This window comes from Toxorhynchites rutilus, chromosome 2 (assembly GCF_029784135.1).
Source record: "Toxorhynchites rutilus septentrionalis strain SRP chromosome 2, ASM2978413v1, whole genome shotgun sequence".
In the NCBI taxonomy this organism is placed as follows: domain Eukaryota; kingdom Metazoa; phylum Arthropoda; class Insecta; order Diptera; family Culicidae; genus Toxorhynchites; species Toxorhynchites rutilus.
The window spans coordinates 229,938,891-229,957,819 of NC_073745.1; the positions used below are offsets into that span (position 1 = coordinate 229,938,891).

At 40.9% G+C, this 18,929-nt stretch overlaps 1 protein-coding gene across 3 annotated transcripts in view; it reads left to right on the forward strand.

The window, feature by feature from the left end:
* Positions 1-18,929, forward strand: part of LOC129770066 (retinal homeobox protein Rx) — a 140,845-nt gene that overhangs the window by 45,341 nt on the left and 76,575 nt on the right. For all 3 annotated transcript variants that reach the window (XM_055772682.1, XM_055772683.1, XM_055772684.1), the window contains exons 3-4: positions 4,172-5,260; positions 9,118-9,284. In XM_055772682.1, coding sequence (XP_055628657.1) covers positions 4,172-5,260; positions 9,118-9,284 — 1,256 coding nt within the window. The remainder of the gene's footprint in view (positions 1-4,171; positions 5,261-9,117; positions 9,285-18,929) is intronic.

Below are 18,929 nucleotides of genomic sequence, written 5' to 3' on the forward strand. Positions count from 1 at the left end.
TAATTCGAAAACAACTTGTCTGATCGAAGCCAATTAAATAGAACTTAAATTGGAGACTGAAACAAATAAAACTTTAGCCTAAGACTAACCGTTTTCAGGATACACTCTGTCCAACCTCTATAAGATCAGGGTATGATCTTGCTGCTTTGTGTCATTGTAAACAAACTTCAATTTATATTCTAGTGTATTTGTATTGGTAACTATCATACACTGCATGATTTTCATATGTGTGTGTGCAAGCGTTGAGCGTAAACAAATGTTTTTGTATTTTTCAAGTGTCAAGTTTCCACAAGACCAGTTACGTTTTCCGTTGGTTTTAGTTAGTTTGATTAATAAATCTGGAAAATACCGAAGGGAAAGGTGCTCACGGATAGAGAAAATGACAAATCGATGCATTTCACCAAGAAAATGTTGTAATTAGAGAAATTGCTCGTCGGATTGGACGATCCCATCAGGTAGTTCTCAATTATTTGTCCTCAAGGATACGGTAAAAATAAGAAAGCTCCACGTAAATCGAAGCTCTCTGACCAGGATAAGCGGGAAATAACTAGAACAGCTTCGAATACTTCAAAATCGCCTATTCAAATAAATCAATCGTTTTCGAAAGAATACATTTTGCTATTTACCATAACGAAAAGTTCCTCAATTTTTTCTTTTACTTTTAACTTCGCTAGGTTATCTTCAGTGACGAAAAAAAGTTCAATTTGGATGGTCCTGATGGTTTCAACGGGTATTGGCATGATTATGGAAGAAGGAACATTATTTTTTAAACAGAAATTTTGGTGGAGACTGCTGTCTTATAGAATCTGGACAGCTGAAATTATCATATTTAAGCACAATGAATAAACAAACTATTTTTTTGAACAAAATTGACGTTAAATATTCTTTATTCTAAACATTCTACAATGTATGAATGAATCTTGTTCAAATTCTGACTGTTTGTGTTGCAACGAAATAATTTCAGGTTGGTCTTATAGACGTTGGACATAGATATTGGATATTAGGTTTGGGGAAAAAGTAATCCATTTTTTGCGTGGAATTCAAACCCTTTTTTGATGCTTCGGATTGTCCGACTTTGGTCAGATATGCAAGGTTTTGTTGAAAAATTTGTAGTCATTTTCAAGGTAAATCGTGTCCCACATCAACGGAAAAAACGCTGTAGAACATTACCCATCGGATATTTCCTCTTGGAAATTTGGGTCGAACTAGTTTAGAGTGTATTGTTTAAACTGTATTTTTATCGCTGTCAGTTTTTCGAAAATTGGAATTGCTTTTGCACAAGTATCTGGAAAATCCCCAACTCTCTAATCGGTACATAGGAAAAAAAAACCTGGAATCGTGCATTCATCGATGAGTCGTGTAAGTTGTTACTACAAAACATTAATATTTAAGAAATGTTCAATCGTTTATCGAAATAACATTTGAAGCACGACAAACTTTGGGTTGAATAAAAAGAAAGAGTTTTTGTTAGGATGAAGAAAATTTTTGCAAGACTTTTTTTATACACTTTGTTATATACGGAAAAAATAGCAATAGGCAATACACTTGACCGTCATGAAAAAAAATCAGTCATTTCCGGAGTGACTGTTTCGAGAGAATCGAATTTTTGGTTCTAGAATGCATTTTTTGTGAAAGCCTGATTTATTTCTGCAACCAATTTATCAAAAAGTGCAAGTTCCGAATGAAAAATCCAGATAACTATTTTTATTGGCACCCAAAACCATTTCGTATCCCGAAGTCCCAGAGTGGCGATTTTTGTCAAATTTTTTTCTTAAGATGACACTAGATATCGACGTTTCATGTAATTTTAAGACATTTGGAATCAAAATTTTTTTTTCGAAAACCGGTTTTCTGCCCTATAATGTGGAAAATAATCAGTAATAGACAGGGAAACAATCAAGAGTCTACCCAGAATATGTAGATATAAGTTATGGGCGGATATGATTGGGATCGCGCGGTCCCACATCATTAATTGATCTACATTAATGGTATGGTATCGTGTGACAAGATAATAAAAGAGAGGAGAGACAAGAAAAAGTTCTTCGGGATATCTGAATTTCATGCTCGAGCTAGCCGAGAAAAAAGGTATGGAAACCCTCCTCAGGTCTAAAGGTTTTGTCGAGGTGTCTGACCGAGAGCGTGTAATAAGTGTAGGATTTTTGGTTTGCTTTTTTATACATCGATATGATTATATACCGATCTATAAACAAAGCAAACAAGGTTTCGTCCTTTGCAGCAGAGAGTCTAGACTAATTTATTGAAAAATGTTGTATGCAAAGATGCTTAGTTCGCTAACATCTCCTCACTCAGGAAGTTTGAAACAGTTCTGAAGAAATGCTGCCAACCCTGAGACGAGTTAGCGCGTAATTTCTCAATAATTTAGAGACAATTTAGCCATATCTCGTCATCTAATTTATTCAGGCGTAATCAGTGTTATTAAAAATTCGATTCAACAAATATTTTCTGCTTTCTAATCTACTGAAACACAATTATTATGCAAAGAACATACGCCTCGATCGCAATCCACCTCTGGGAACGGTTATGGCTATATTCAACCTCTGCCACCAAGCAACTAAACTAGAACTTTCCCAATCCGAAGCTGGCTGCATTCGTTCCGAAGTGTGTTTTGATTACAGTACAAACCACTCACCCTATTACTATTCCAAAAAACACAAGTCAAAACGGCAGGTAATTAATTTGTCAAAAACTTCCCAGCCTCACCCCATTTATTCGTCTAGCAGCTCAACAAACGGCCCCACATTAGAGCATTTTCACGCTAATAAATAACCTCCAAAAATTGCACGCCCGAATGGAAGCGAAAGTTTTTAATCACAAAAAACGCTCCTTTATATTCGTCCTGTTTGCCGCCACTGCTGGGCTGGGCGCAGAAGGCGCACTTCTTGCCGGCTACCTCCGCTATTTGGCCCCGATTAGGTCCGCCAGACGCCACCGAGAGTGAACCCGGGGCACGCGATAGCGGTTAGCGAAAAGTAGCGAGAAATGCAAATTATGACTAATTTGAGGTTTATTATATGTTTTGTAACACACGAGTTCTACTTTGTTTCTGGGGTGGGTTTGTGGAGACGTCTCCCCTGCCCCACACACCCACTCTAGCCGTCAGAAGACGACCGTAAGTGGCGTACGCAGTTGCATTTCGAAGATGAGGAAATTCTACGATTTCCTCGGGTCGAATGGAAGGCGGCGTTCGTGTGGGGAAAATTATAGAACACGCTTCACATAATTAGCAAGTCAAGCCCGTGAAACAATAATTGCTCTTTATTTCTGCGAACGGGGGAAAAGCCTTGGGTTCGGTACTTTCCTAACCGAACAACGAGCCAGCTTCAAGTAATTCAATTATAGTAATAGCTCCAATTTGGATATCCACTCCTCGCAGTTGCCCAAACTTTATTCACTGTTGTTGTCTTCGGTCACAAAATAATCAATCCGAGCACGAATAGCACCGATTTAATGAGCTGCCCAAGTGAAACAGATGGAAATGAGCGAGCAGCCGAAGAAAATCGTTTCAATTTGTTTCGCTCGTGAAACTACCATCACTTCACACATAATAAATAATAAAAATTATAATTCGTTGGTCGTGATTATTCAGCCCTACGCCCCCTCCGCCCGGTCCAAAAAAGAAATATCATTTCGAATGAAAACAATCACCCGTGGATTGGCTGGTAACGGGCAGGAATTCGACGGCGGTCAAGGGAAAACCTCCTCTCCCTGGTCACCAATTAATCTTTTAATTACGAGCACGAAATTATCATAATCGTCATAATAATGTGCATATCGGTCAAGATTTACGCGGACTGATAATTTTTTTTTGCTCCCCACCGCGGGTTGGCCTCAGGTGGAATTCATTCGTTAATTAATTCATCCACGTCGCTGATAATAATCGCCGGCTCGAATTCATCGGCTCATGAAACGTAACCTCATCGGGTCGAAATTCTATGGCATAATGAGCTGTGCGAGCGCATGTCAACAAATTTGTTCGGTCTTTCATAAAAACGCTCGTTGAAACGAGGAAAAATGGTATCAACAGATGTGGCATTGATTTTCTGAGTAACCTAGAGTAGAGAAGTGTTTTTTAGGACTTTAAATGGTTAACTCAGCGCTTATAATAGTTATTGATTTTTTTTTCTTTTTTTTCTTCCTCCGATGATCCTAGGCGATTCTAGCGACGCGACCGATCTGAGCGCTTCTCCACTGGGCCACATCAAGGTCTGCGATCAGCAGCAAATGCTTGCCAAATCTTCCCCGCTGGCCAATCAATATATGGGCAGTCCTTCGCCGGACAAGTTCCAGCAGCTCGCAAACTACCAGAACCACATGAAGAGCTTGGATTTCGCTTCCTCGCTGGATCCGACGGGTCTTACGGGACATCACCAACCCCATCATCCGGCGCTGCATCCCCAGCACCCGAATGCGCTTCCATCCCACGCTGAACTCGAGTACATGAAGTCGCTTAAGGAAAATAACAAATACTTCGCTGATCGAAACTACCGGACCGCGATGGGCTACGGAAACAACAAGTACAGTGCAGGTGGGGATCCCGGCAGTGAGGATGGCAATAGCACCTTGAACGACTACGAGGATGATCTATCGTCTCCGACCGGGGTGACGACGACGGGTGCCCTCAAACGCAAATACTCGGACAACGATGATCATCTGCTGGACGGTGGAAGCTGCGGGGCTGGCAGTGGTGGTGCGGATAGCAATCAGGTTGAGGGCTCCATTAACAAATACAGCAAGCTGCATGACTCAGCCGATAAATCAATTAAGGCTAATAGTTTCGATTATATGAAAAATTTCGATGATTTACGAGCGCGGCAAGCGGCATACGATGCGGAACAGCAGCTCCAGCAGCATCACCAACAGCTTCAGCAGCAACAACAACAGCATCAACAGCAACAGCTCCATCAGGCAGCCCTTCATCACCATCAGCAGCAACAACAACAGCAACAGCAGCAGCAGCAACAACTTAACGTTCAATCACAGCATCCACTCCAGCAGCAAGCTCCCCCTCACCATCAGCAGCAGCAGCAGCAGCTTGCCGCGGGAAGCATCGTGCATGGTTCAGTGCCCGCCGAACATAGGCCCGATGATTATAGACTCGCGGCGAATCCCGCCGGTGGTCAGGAAGGTCCGGACAAACTAGCCGAAGATGCCGGTATCAGCTATGCCTCCAGTGAAGAGCTGAACCAGACGACGCCAAGTGAGCAGGGCGAGAAAATGGGCTCCGGAAGTGATGATGAAGGTGAGTAATCAAACTTCGAAGAGTAGGAATGCTATGATTTATGCTGTCACAAGAATCCGGATTTTATTCGAATCTGATAGCGTAGAATTGGTTTCCATTTTGTGCTGTGGTCAAATTGGGTTTCTGTTGATATTCCGTGGCAATTTCGACGCTTTGTATGCTGCTTTCTAGTTTGCACATTCGTTCCATAGAAAACAATCTATATACAGTAGAACCTCGATTATCCGGTGCGGTGCGGATTATCTGCGAAAGTGAGTTCCCTAGTAATTCTATAAACCTTTCCGAAATTTGTCAATGAGTAGTAGAGTCTTACTTTTTTTTGTTTTTTTTTGTTTTGGTCGTGGCTTTCACATTATCTGATCACTGATGTACACGACCTTACAGATTAATACTTCAATAATTCCTGTATTGATGAAACATAGTTTTCATGCTAAAATATCTTTTTTCCGTGTTTGTCCTCATTTTTCGTTGTTTCGTTGTTTTTCGTTGTGTTATCCGCGATTTTCGTTATACGTGATGACCTGGCCCGACTATTTCGTGGATAATCGGGGTTCTTCTGTATATAAAAATGGATTTCTATCTGTCTGTCTGATTCTTATGGACTCGGAAACTACTGAACCGATCGACATGAATATTGGTATGTAGGGCTTTTTGGGGCCGGGGAAGGTTTTCAGATAGTTTGAGACCCCTTCCCCTCTCTAAGGGGGGCTGCCATACAAATGAAACTCAAATTTCTGCATTACTCGAGAACCGATATTGGGTATATGAAATTGAGGGATGCAATAAATGTTTCTCTGGTGGATTGACACTCCACCCCTCTCTCGAAGGGGGCTGCCATACAAATGAAACACAAATATCTGCATTACTCGAGAATTGTTCAAGCAAATGGAACCAAATAGGCCATATGAAAGTTTTAGGATGCAATAAATGTTTTTATGGTGGATAGAAACTCCACCCTCCCCTTTAATGGAGGGCTGCCATACAAATGAAACACAAATTTCTGCCTTACTCGAGAATGGATCAAGCAAATTAAACCAAATTGCGCATATGACACCCCATCCCCCTCTCAAAGGGGGGGGGGGGGGTTGAGTTGTTTATGGTCCGTGGTCTGCCATACAAATGAAACACGAATTACTACATTACTCGAGAATTAATCAAGCAAATGAAACGAAATTTGGCATGTGGAGATTTCAGGGTGCTATAAATGATTCTATGGTGGTTAGATACTCCACCCCCTCTCTTAGGGGAGTCTGCCATACAAATGAAACACAAATTTCTGCATTACTCGAGAATTTATCAAGCAAATGAATCCAAATTAGGCATATGGAAGTTTTAGGGTACAATAAATATTTTTAAGGTGGTTAGACACTCCACCCCTCTCTCTAACGGGGGGCTGCTATACAAATGAAACACAAATTTCTGCTTAACTCGAAATCTTCTCAAGCAAATGGAGCCAACTTTGGCATGCGAAGGTTTTAGGGAAAACGGAACGTTTGTATGATGAATAGACACTCCTCCCGTCTCTCTGAGGGAGGGCCATACAAATGAAGCATAAATTTCTGCATAACTGAAGAACTGATCAATCAAACGGAACCAAATTTGGCATGTGAAGATTTTAGGGGACAAGAAAAGCTTCCATGACGGGAGGAAGGGGGGGGGGGGAGGTTGTCTTTATTCTATCATATTTTCTGTATCAAACATTTATTCCATGTAACGGAGAAACATGTTATTTGCAAGTGGTTGAAAAATCATGAACGAGAATTGCGTCTGAAAATAATCTGATATTATAATGATTAGTTTTGGTAGGAGTACTAGGAATTTTATAGAAAAGTTAAATTCAACGGGGTCGATTAGAAGATCAATCAATGAACAGTTCTGCGATTGGACCCATGAACTTGCGCTTAGTAAGAAAACGTAAATTTTTGAAGGTATTGATAACAAAAATAAATTTTGGGCGGGATAAAGTTTGCCGGGTCAACTAGTCAAGTGTAAAAATATTTCAAAATTATTTTTTCTCAAAAGCATATTTTTCAATTATATGAATAATCCTTAATTGTAAGCAATTTTCATATATATTTTTTGAGAATTAAAAAAAAAACGTTTTAATAGAAATAAATTTTTATTTTTGAAATAATGCATTGTTAAACCTTATTTGCAGTTTTTTTTTTTACAAAAAAGGGTTTGTGTACTTTTTGTTGCGATTGCAACGAAGATGATGTTTTCCAATTGATTAAAAGTATATTCATTATTACAGTTAAAAAATTCCTGCCAAAAGGGGGTCAATACATTAAATTGTTCTTTCTAATTAAATTTGAATTCCTTACGTTTACTATTCCTTTCTCGTTTTACAATCGTTCTTTTGTCCTTTCGATTTGGTAATTTGAATATTCACTGCCAACTAAATTCAATAGTAAGAAACACGATTACAATTCTAAGTTATGCGTCAACTGACCTTGTGAACTGTACAGGGTTTTTTAATATTTTTAATTCGATCACAGTCACTTAATTTTTTTAGAAATTTGAAATGAAACTTGAAATCTACAATCTTTCATACTTGTCTAGCGCTTCTATCAATTGGTTTTGTTTTTTTTTATCTCTCTCCTGATCACTCATTCGTATAACTGACAGTGGCTCACCAAAACAGAGTCGACAGTGGCTCACCACAAGCAATTCGTTGGATAATAGGTGAGAAGCAACGAGGGGTTGCGAAAACTTTTACCAGAATCACAATATTATAATCTATAATTTTGCCTAATACCTACATATCGATCAAATAACCCGTTTTGGCGTTATATCGGGTTTTTTTTTAATAAAAAAAAACGGTTTTGGATATCAATGACATTCTTTATTCATGCGAAAGTACATTTGATGCCATTATGTATGGAACTTGATTTCTTTTGCATGACCTCCACGGACACGCTTGCAGAAGTCCAGACGCGGAACCCAATTTTCAACAGTTTTCAAGCATAAATCGGCCGATACTGCTGCAATTTCAAGTTCGATATTCGTACGAAGTTCATCAATCGTCGCTGGCTTGTTGGCATAGACCATAGACTTCACGTAGCCCCACAGGAAATAGTCTAACGGCGTCAAATCGCACAGCCGAGGCGGCCAATTGACTGGGCCATTTCGTGAGATAACGTGCTCACCAAACTTGGTTTTCAATAAATCGATTGTTAAATTCGGTGTGTGGCTTGTGGCGCCGTCCTGTTGAAACCACATATTGTCCAAGTCCTATCATCCAATTTGAGCCAAAAATATTCGGTTATCATTGAACGGTAGCGATCCCCATTCGCAGTAACGTACCGGTCTTGATCATCATGGAGGAGTACGGCCCAATGACGCCGCCGGACCATAAACCGAACCGTATTTTTTTTGGAATACAATGGTTACTCATGGAATACGTGCTCCACAAGGTTACTCGTGGATTACTGCCTGACCAATATCGCATATTTTGCTTATTGACGAAGCCATTCAGCCAGAAATGAGCCTCATCGCTAAAGATGATTTTTCGATGAAAATCCGGATCATTTTCAAGTTGTTGCTCAGCCCAAACCACGAACATATTACGCTTCTGGTGGTCAAGCGGCTTCAGTTCTTGCGTCAATTTGATCTTGTAAGGATGTGGGCCAAGATCTTTTCGCAATATTCGCCACATGGGTCGGAGCTGCCGTTTTAGGCTTTTTAGACGTTTTTTTGTTTCCGAATAGTTGTTCAATGTCATATCGTATTATATCATTATATACTAACTATCCAATCAATCATAAACGTGTGTATGAAGAGGGCCCGGCAGTCGACAGCACGGCATTGAAGATACGAATCAATAATAACCGTAAAACATTTCCGTCCCATTCTAGGAGGCGAGGAGGGTTGCTCGAAGAAAAAGCACCGGCGCAATCGAACCACCTTCACCACCTACCAGCTGCACGAGCTGGAGCGGGCTTTCGAGAAGTCCCACTACCCGGATGTGTACGCGCGGGAAGAGCTAGCGATGAAGGTGAATCTGCCGGAGGTTCGCGTTCAGGTGAGTACATCTCTTCATTTGTTGGATATTGATTTTTGGCTTGCCAAACGGCACCGTATTCCGTGCAGAGCGACCAGATATATGTAAATTCGGGGCGGTTTAATGGTGGCAGCGTAAAACGGCTAACACGGTTCACATACGATATGTCCCCGCATTTCGGGAACGTAACGAGCGAATGTTTGGTTATTTATATGTGTGGAAAAACGATAAATGAGCGCGTTATGCGGCTTTCTCGAATTCGGTTGGGTTAACATTCTTGATTTGGAATATTTTTTTTCTTTCGGGGAAAGGAATCTACGTACAACATCACCGATCACCGCAACACCGCAATTTCATTAAGAATAACATAAACAGCCAACCATCAGGTATGGAAGGTTTCTCCGGGACGGGATCTCCTGCATTCACATTCGGAGCTCGACGCCCAGCAATCCAATCAGCGCTGATCAAACTCATTTCCTGTCATCTGGAATAGGCCGGCCGGAGATAATTTAAATCGAAATTGATAGTAATTATAGCCTTCGCATCGTCAACAAAATACAAATCCGCATGGAAAATCACATTAGAAACCGTTTCCACATAGACACCACCTAGCTCGCTCCGGGACTGATGATGACGATGATGATGTTGATGTGGATGATAGAGCGCCGCCTCCCTCTCTCCCGTTTTGTTGGTCTGTTTATTTTGCTCCGCAGTCCCCGCACCGTCAAGTGAAGAGGGTGAATTATCCTCTTCAGACCACACTTAATAATAGTCAGTCACAGTTCATCTACAACCCACTCCCACCCACCGCTGCGACAGCGCACTGCAAACGACGGAGGAGATTTCATTCGTATCCTCTCCCCCGCCACACGAAAGGGGGAACGTTTTTCAGATTGTCGTAATTGAGTTTTCATTTTACCATCATATGAATACGATTATCGGGGTGAGATGATGGCAAGGGCTGCGCGTCCTTAGCCTAGATACATGAAACGGTTCCAGGGGGCGCGCGCGCGCACTTTCCGAGCATCCTAACAGGCGACGACCCCTCAGGAGGCAGAGCCATGATGTTGGCCGGTTGTTGGCAAAGGGAAAGTCACTGTTTATTTGAATCGGCGACTTCACTCAAATGCGTCCCCTCGGGTGCGCTCTCGATGGTATGGGATTTGAGTTATTAAAATTTGTTAGAGTTACGTTTTCGATTACTTTCCGGCGGGTGTTCCGTGAGTGCACAATGGGAGAAAAAAGGGACAAAACTGGTTAAAATAATACCAGTTCATTTTCACTATCGCAATATTCAAGGTGGAATGCAACTTTTTTGGCAGTCCAATTACAAAATGACGCCGGCTGTGTGATTGGTAATTGCTGCAAATCATCCAATTATTATCATCTTTTCGAGCGTATGCGTATAAGCGCTACTCAACAGTGGCATTGATTTGATCAAGGCCATACTCATTTGTTCTTTCTTGTTGTGTGTGTTGATAGAATCGATGTGATCATTTTAAAATGCTTAAACCGATGATGTATCCAAAAACGCGTGCGCAATTTATTGGGTCCAGTCGGTGGCGGATGGAGCGATGAATACATTCGTCATCTTATCGAAGCTAGCCTTTAGGTAAACAGGTTGTTGGTTTCAATAGATTGAAATTAATTATAATTCAACGCTAAGCAACGCAACGCCAACGTCGAGCTAAGGACACCGCTGGTTGCTCGAAGATGCCACCAGAAATCAGTACAGTAACCAACCTTACCTGACCATCGGCAGCTGGACAGGTCGCAATCACATGGCCTTTAAGCCACCAATTTCAAGCTAACCTTGGATCACCTAGAGGCGGATGAACTGTAAAGTTTAAAGCCTCTTAAAAACAAAGAACCAACCAACTAACCTTGGATCCACGGTGGTTATCAAATCACCAACTATGATCGACTCAACCACTTGGAGGACTTGGACTTGGTCCTACGAGTTATTGTAAGCATGTAGTCTCGCACCCAATATCTTCAGAAGATGTCTGCTTACACCAGCGACTGATTCCAGCTATTTTTCAGCTATTGTCGAGAGGCACCCACGATCTCATTTCGTTGACTGACCTCAACAGGAAGTGGTTGGGTGTCGTCTTCATCAAACGGAATATTGGGCAGAGGACGGGAGTTGACGATTTCTATAAACATGCTCTCCAGAAATTCTCGCGTCGGGTGTCTGCTAGTTTGAAGTCGTTCAAAATTATGCTCGGCGGTCCGGATCATCAACCGCACCCTCCCATGTGAGGCGTGACGTGGGAGGGGCGACTAAAGGCGGCTAGTCGAACTGAATGAAGGTCACCCATTGGCGGGGGCTGTGGATTGGCGAGAATAATTTGCACTGTTGACAATATTTGCAGGTCTGGCGATATGCTGCTTTAAGCCGAGCGTTTGAAGTATTTTATTTATTACCGTCTCATGGTTATGATGAAGGAATCGTTCGTGTTTAAAGAGATGATCCCGCGGAAGAATTATCCGCTTGGCTGCATCGTGATCGATGTACGCGCATGCCTTCGTCCCTTCGTTTCGTTGGTACCCATCGTCACTCACAAACATCCGACGTCTGAAGGATTTCACTTACGCGAAATGCCACACATTGATTGTACCGTCTGTTATCTGAACGAAGTCCACAGAGTACATCGTCGGCTCCGTCGCTTGATCGTCATCCCCCCTTAGAAGTTCGAGCAGTGTTGATCATCGAGGCGTATCAGTACCCGATGAAACTTCCGACGAATGTCCCCACTTACTGCTACCTTAGACTCTCGGAATTGCACAAGCGCCGAAAATGGGATTTCTCTTGAAATCTTTTTGCTCGGTACTTTGCCCAGCTAGCGCACCTGTACCGTTTCTCAGGGTAATATCCCTTGGGGCTGCCCATGTTTATATAGGAGACGTAAGCGACAGAATGAACAAAAGCGACTTTTTCGCCATTTTGCATCCTACGCAATGTAATACGTTTGCTCAACATGCAAACAGACATTTTTTGTTCGAAAACATTTGAGCAATTTTGAAAAAAATGTTTCCGAAAAATCACTGTTTGTCCACATAACAGACGTAGTTCCATACAGCTTTCATACATCGTTCGAAAATCAACAATTATAAGCATTATGTGCTATAAACTAAATCTACATTTGAATCACATTCTTTGTAGAGTCCAAACATGCCTATCACGATAGTGTCTTATTACTTAGTGTTTCCTAAGAAACCATTGAAACACTGCTCATATAATTACTATGTTTCGTAACTGCACTGAACAATGAACAAAGAGAAGCAATTGTGTTTTTTTAATGCTATAACTAACTAAATGTCTGCATTCGAATCTTCAATTAGATAATGAATCAATCAGATCACCAGTAAAATAAAAATAATATTGGTTCTTAGCATTATAACTCCTCGGATTCGACATCGAATTATTCCACATACTCAGCATCTACTCATAGTCACTCCACCATATTTATGCGATTGTGTCAAATTTCTCATAGTGATATCGGTAAATCATGTTGCAAATTACCAAAATTGCGGATTCAATTAATTGAAAAACATGAACCTGCTGTTCTTATCATATCTAGTACTATTCTAGACTCGCAACAAATCCAAAGTACCTTTTCCAGCAATTTCACTAAATTTCTCCCAAACCTTCTTGATTTTATCCGATAACAATTGAAACTACCGACGGAGACGTTTTAACTTTTATCGAAAATGTAAATACTAACACAACAGACAGGGCAACCTGGTGATAACGTCTAGCTATGTGAACAAATGTTCATTAAAACGATTGAATAGACGTAAGCGTTTTCCGCATGGAAAAACATATGTTTTAATCCGCAATCTCTTAGGCTCTCTTTTTGTCGATAATATCCTTCAACTGGACAGATTATTTCATTGGAAATTTGCATGGTTACGCTTTTTTTTTATATAAATTCGTTTATTTTTACAGGCTCAGTTACATAAGTTTAAAGGAGCCGAAATCTTAAATATATTTTTAAAACTATATATATGAACAATTTTCTTAAATCTATGGTTAGTAATGTGGGAAACCGATTACTCATGGTGGACTCGAGATTAAAAGGGTGACATTTTCTCAGGAAAAGGATGGGGTATAAGGAAATTATTACAATGTTGATAATCACACACACTCAATTCTTAAATCTATTCGTACATCTGTTGTGAATTTACATTTTATTCTCCTGTTTATAGCAAGCGGACCAATTACTCACAAAGAAAGAAATGGAGGGTATAAGGATATAAGGATAATCACACACGAACATCGATAGATTTAAGGAAAACATATATTTGGGACATGTAATCAAGGTCTAACCGAGCCAACACATCTCTCACCGGCATATTGGGCTGCCTTCCTCTAGCCCGAAAGGAGTTCTCTAAATTCGATCTGGCAACAAGATACACCTCACACGACCAAACAACGTGTTCGATGTCGTGGTAACCTCGGCCACAAACGCAGATATTGCTGCCGGCCAGATTGAAACGAAAGAGTAGCGCGTCTAACGAACAGTGATTGGACATGAGTCGGGAGAAGGTGCGAATAAAGTCCCGACTCAAGTCCAGACTTTTGAACCATGGTTTGAGGCTAACCTTAGGGATAATCGAGTGAAGCCACCGACCCAATTCATCTTCGTTCCATTTGCGTTGCCAGTTAGCGATGGTATTTTTACGGACTAAAGAGTAAAATTCATTGAAGGCGATTTGACGCTGATAAATATTGCCTTCAATCGCACCTACCTTTGCTAATGAGTCAGCCCTCTCATTACCCGGAATTGAGCAATGAGAAGGGACCCACACAAAGGTAATGACATAACAGCGTCTGGATAAAGCACTCAAAATTTTTCGTATTCTTTCAAGGAAGTACGGCGAGTGCTTTTCCGGCCTCACTGGACGGCAGACAGAGCTAAGACTATCCGTTACAATGTAATAGTGTTCAACAGGTCGTGAGGCGACGCTTTCCAGCGCCCAATGAATTGCTGCCAATTCAGCAATATATACTGAGCAAGGATTCTGAAGAATGGGTACGCTTGTAGGCGAAAAAACAACAAAATTGGGTTTTCCCAAAACTAATGGTGTTGGTGATTACGTCTCCTATGCGATCATGGGCAGTGCAGATCTTAGCGTAATCAAGACGGACCACTGAACGCTACCGGAGTAGAAAGGACCGGTCTTATTGAAATTTAATATAAATTTACTAAATTTACTGAATCGATTTTTATTTTCGAGTTAGTAATGCCCATGTGCTCCGTCGTCGATGGTCTTTGGGGGTTGGGAAGGAGAGGGGGGATATCATACCTTCTCTTGTTCTCGGTGAAACAGGAATGCAGGTTTAAATTCCAGCTACGTGTTATGGCCACCACAGTCGCTTCTTTGGTAGGTCTCAGCGATAGTCGACTTCTCCAGGAAGCGGGATGATGCTGCCTCGTTTCGTGGTCGATTGTGCTCCCGAATGGCGGAAACTGCTGTTCTTCAAGAAGAATGTCCCAATGGTGTTCCTCTCACAGTTCTGCTCCGTTAATCGTGGACAGAACTCGCGTCGTCAGATGGTACCGGTGAAAATGCGCTCCAGTATACGTTCTCCAACTCTTCGCGTACTTTCGCTTTATAGCTGCTCACCTTCTCCAAATTTTTTTTTATTCCTCAACACACGTTCTCCGCTCTTCTCCTCCTTTCTCTCTGTTCCTCCCATCCTTCCTGTTTCCGGTTACTGTCAGAGGCAGTGACAGTGACAGCTAGGCGAGATTGATAATTCACCCAAGCGTTACCCCGTTTTTGCGGCACGGTGGGCTTGAGTTAGTGGGTACAATTTTCATTGGCAAAAAAAATTACATTTCACAACAATCATCATGTAGACCAGTGACAAAAAAACAAATTTTCTACAAAAAAAAAACAAGCACAAAATTCTACAACGGTAACATTGAATTGTTCCGTATTTCGATGGTAACACACTAATTTATGTAGGTCCTCGCCTGGGGCTCGGTTGCATTCGCAGCTCTGCACGCTATGGTAGTTCACCTATTGCTCTGCTTGATTCTTGTCGGTAATAGTTCGGCTGAACAGTTCATAAGGTTGGCGTCTAGATGGCGCCTCTTACTAAAATCTACTTGACAATCACAATGCCTCATTTTTTAATGGATACGTGTCAAAATTTGACAGCAATCGGTCGATTGGTTCGTGAGTTACAGCATTGAGAGGGAAGGAACTTTTGTTATTGTGAAAAAAATGGAAAAATCATAAATCAATGAAAACGATGGCAAAATTGCATGAATTGGGCTTCGAATTTCTTCCGCATCCACCGTATTCTCCTGATCTGGTCCCCAGCGCCTATTTACTGTTAGCAGACCTGAAGAGAATGCTCGCTGGCAAGAAATTTAAGACCGACGACGAAGTGATTAACGAAACTGAGGCCTATTTTGAGGAAAAAATGAAAAAGTACTATAAAGATGGTATCGAAAAGTTGCAAGATCGCTATAATCGCTGTATCGCCCTCAAAGGCAATTATGTTGAATAATATAATTGAATTTTGCCAAAAATATAGTTTTACAGTGTTATCTTATAAACTTTTCAACCGAACTGTTACAGTTTCCTAAGACCATCCAGCCGGTTGACATTACCATGTGTTGCGTGATCTAAACCGATAAGAATCCGGAGACTGACGTTACTGTAGGACTCGAGTGGTAATCCTTTCAAATGCGTAAATTTTTCTCAGAGCTGCGTAAGTCGTAGCGACTGTGGACGAATTCGAAGTGAGGACAACGTGTACACACCGGCCAGCTCATACTTCTTCGAGCTACTTACACCAGAGATTTGTACGTTGATCCGCCGTGACTGCGCAAGCTTTTGCATTTCACCAGTCCACATCAAACACAACGATTTTGACGGTCCTTGAATTCCTAACTCTTCTGCCAGGCTTTGCTCCATTGAAGTGAGCTCGGATCCATCATCCACGAGTGCGTGCTTATCGTTTTCATCGGTCCGTGTACGATTGCATTACAGTTCATTCCTCGTCTCAGTATTGGTGTTATAGGATGCGAGTACTGAGTACAACGACAATTACGCACTGGAATCGATTCGTGTTACATTCGATTTCCCACGAGAGTATCATGGCCCAGTCCATCTTTAGAGATGATGGTAGCCTATCCACCAATTCGATTCTTAGCGATAAGTTGTATACGAAGTCACTGACTTCGCACGCGTGGATTGTGGCAACAAGATTCTCTACCGTAAGCGCGAAGTTCACAGTTGTCTCCATCTTCTCCATATTCGGTGAAGGTAGTGCACGAACCTTCCGGAGTATCGCCTGGTCAATAGTCTTCGAGAATTTTAATATGACAAAAAATCGGGATAACACTAAACTTCGACGTTCCATGCAGTTTTAAGACATTTGGCATCAATTTTTTTTTTTGAAAACCCCGATTTCATGAGCTCAAAGCAGGACTGTGGAGTCGGAGAAAAAATTCCCGACTCCGACTCCCCACAATTATTAGCACCGACTCCGACTCCTGCTGATAAAAATGAAATAATTCGAAACCAGAATTTTCATTTGAACGTTTTATTTGCGATTTTCTCTGATTAGACAATAAAATTAAGCTTCAAATTGCTTCAACCAAATCTGCCTCCATGGAGAGAACGATGGCTTCACAAATTTCAAAGCAACCTTTCTACGCTGAATAGGATATTAATAAGAATAAAATCGATCCTTTTTTCACATACTTTTAGCTTTGATTGTATCCATCAAGTGATCGTCACAAACTGAAAATAGATATAAATAAAACATAAATAGATATAAATAAACCTACTTATTGCTTATTGCATATTGCTACAGCTTTCGCTCATGAATTAACGACATAAATGAAGATGAGAACGGTTATATTTTCTTTTTTCACGAATCACTACTATATCCCATATGTTTAACCCAACGTTCGTCTTGTATAAATGTTCAGGGGGTTCAGATCTTTCGGCATAAAATCGACATCAATCGTCTTGTACTACTCTAATCCTTCGTGTAGTGGCATCATGCAAAATCCGGCCCGAAGATCTTCGGACCGTCGTGAGCCTTCAGGAGAGGGAGAGGCTGCTTTTGGAGATAGAGTGTGAAGAATACACATTAAACCATGTTTACGCAAAATTTCAAATGATTTTACCCAACGGATCAAATGTTAAAGCAATTTGAGTGTGAGCGGATTTTGAACAGGTGATTTTTCGGTTTTCTAAATTTTGATGTTTGCGACACTAGTAAATGAAGTCTGATTGAGCTAATATTTTGCATAAGGTATTTTATCGTGCAAATCAACATTTCGAAGGAAGTCTCGATTGAAAAATCGAGTCAACGATTTTCATTGGCAATCTAATCCTTACATTTTGCCTCGTATTCCAAAAAAACGGTCCCAGAGAGTCGGTTTTTGACAAAAAAAAATGTTTCTCCTCGAGACGACAGTAGATCTCAACGAAGACAATTGGCAACATTTTTTTTTATTTCGAAAACCCCGATTTCGTTTTTGCTCAAAACAGCAGAGATTGGTCACCAGCCAAAAAAACACGATCCGTATTTTGTTATTCACTCATTAGGGTGCCCACTCCTAAAATAGAGTGACAAGGAAAAAAGTGACATTTGACGTTTTTTTTTATTTTCAAACATTTTTAGCGTTCACACGTTTACTAGTTTTAGAATAGATTAAGAGTAGATCACCCATTCACAGTGGTAGGATAATGTAGATAATGTAGGTAGTAATGTAGGATTATTTCGATTGCCGCCAGCCTACTTCCCGACGTGGCGTAACTAACACAGATTTTATTGACCCTCGCATTTTAACGACTTTTTCTACCCCTTGTCATGTTCGAATACCTTACTGCTTAACATAATTTTTATTCCACCAAAACTTAGAATTATATGTAAAAATGTGTATTCCAACCAGGGCCCGAAATCTTCGAAGATGAAAAATTAAAATCGACTCTTCTTTCAGTGGCTTCGCTTCGACTAGAACTACTTCGGCATTTGCCGTCAACTTTTTTTTTGACTAGCGTGTAAGAGAGAGGATGATTGATGAACTTCTCTAGCATATGGTTATTCTAATTGACGTGACTAATGAAATCAATCCACACTACTACACCCCCTGACACGAATCTCGTTAACTGCGTACACAATCGTTTTTTAACGTCCATATAAAGCGAATCGAAAGCTTGATTCCTGATGCAAAAAAGTAGTTACACCATCAATGGACATTTTTTACCCACCGTGAACTCCAACCAACGAACTTATACAGTTACCAGGTATAGTAAAAAAAGGTCCTCGCATTAGTATTAGTGAATAGCGTGTTATCTAGCGTGCATTTTGGGAGGAATTCTAAACAAAATTTTAGTTCATTTTGTCTCCGAGTTCAATTTTTTGAAAAAAAACATACAGAAAAACGGGTTTATAGCGACAAAATTCACAAATTTGTCAGTGTTCCTGAACACAACAATGCACGCTATTTTATATGTGTGAGTAATTTTCGTATCCTCAGTTGAATATGATTTTACCGAGCCCTGATTCCCACTGATAGGAATACTTTGGAGTTAGAATTCGAACTAACTCTCAAATGCTCATACTCCGTATATCCTCCTCTGCCCTTACAGCTCACCATCCCCGTAGATTCCAATGAAACCCAG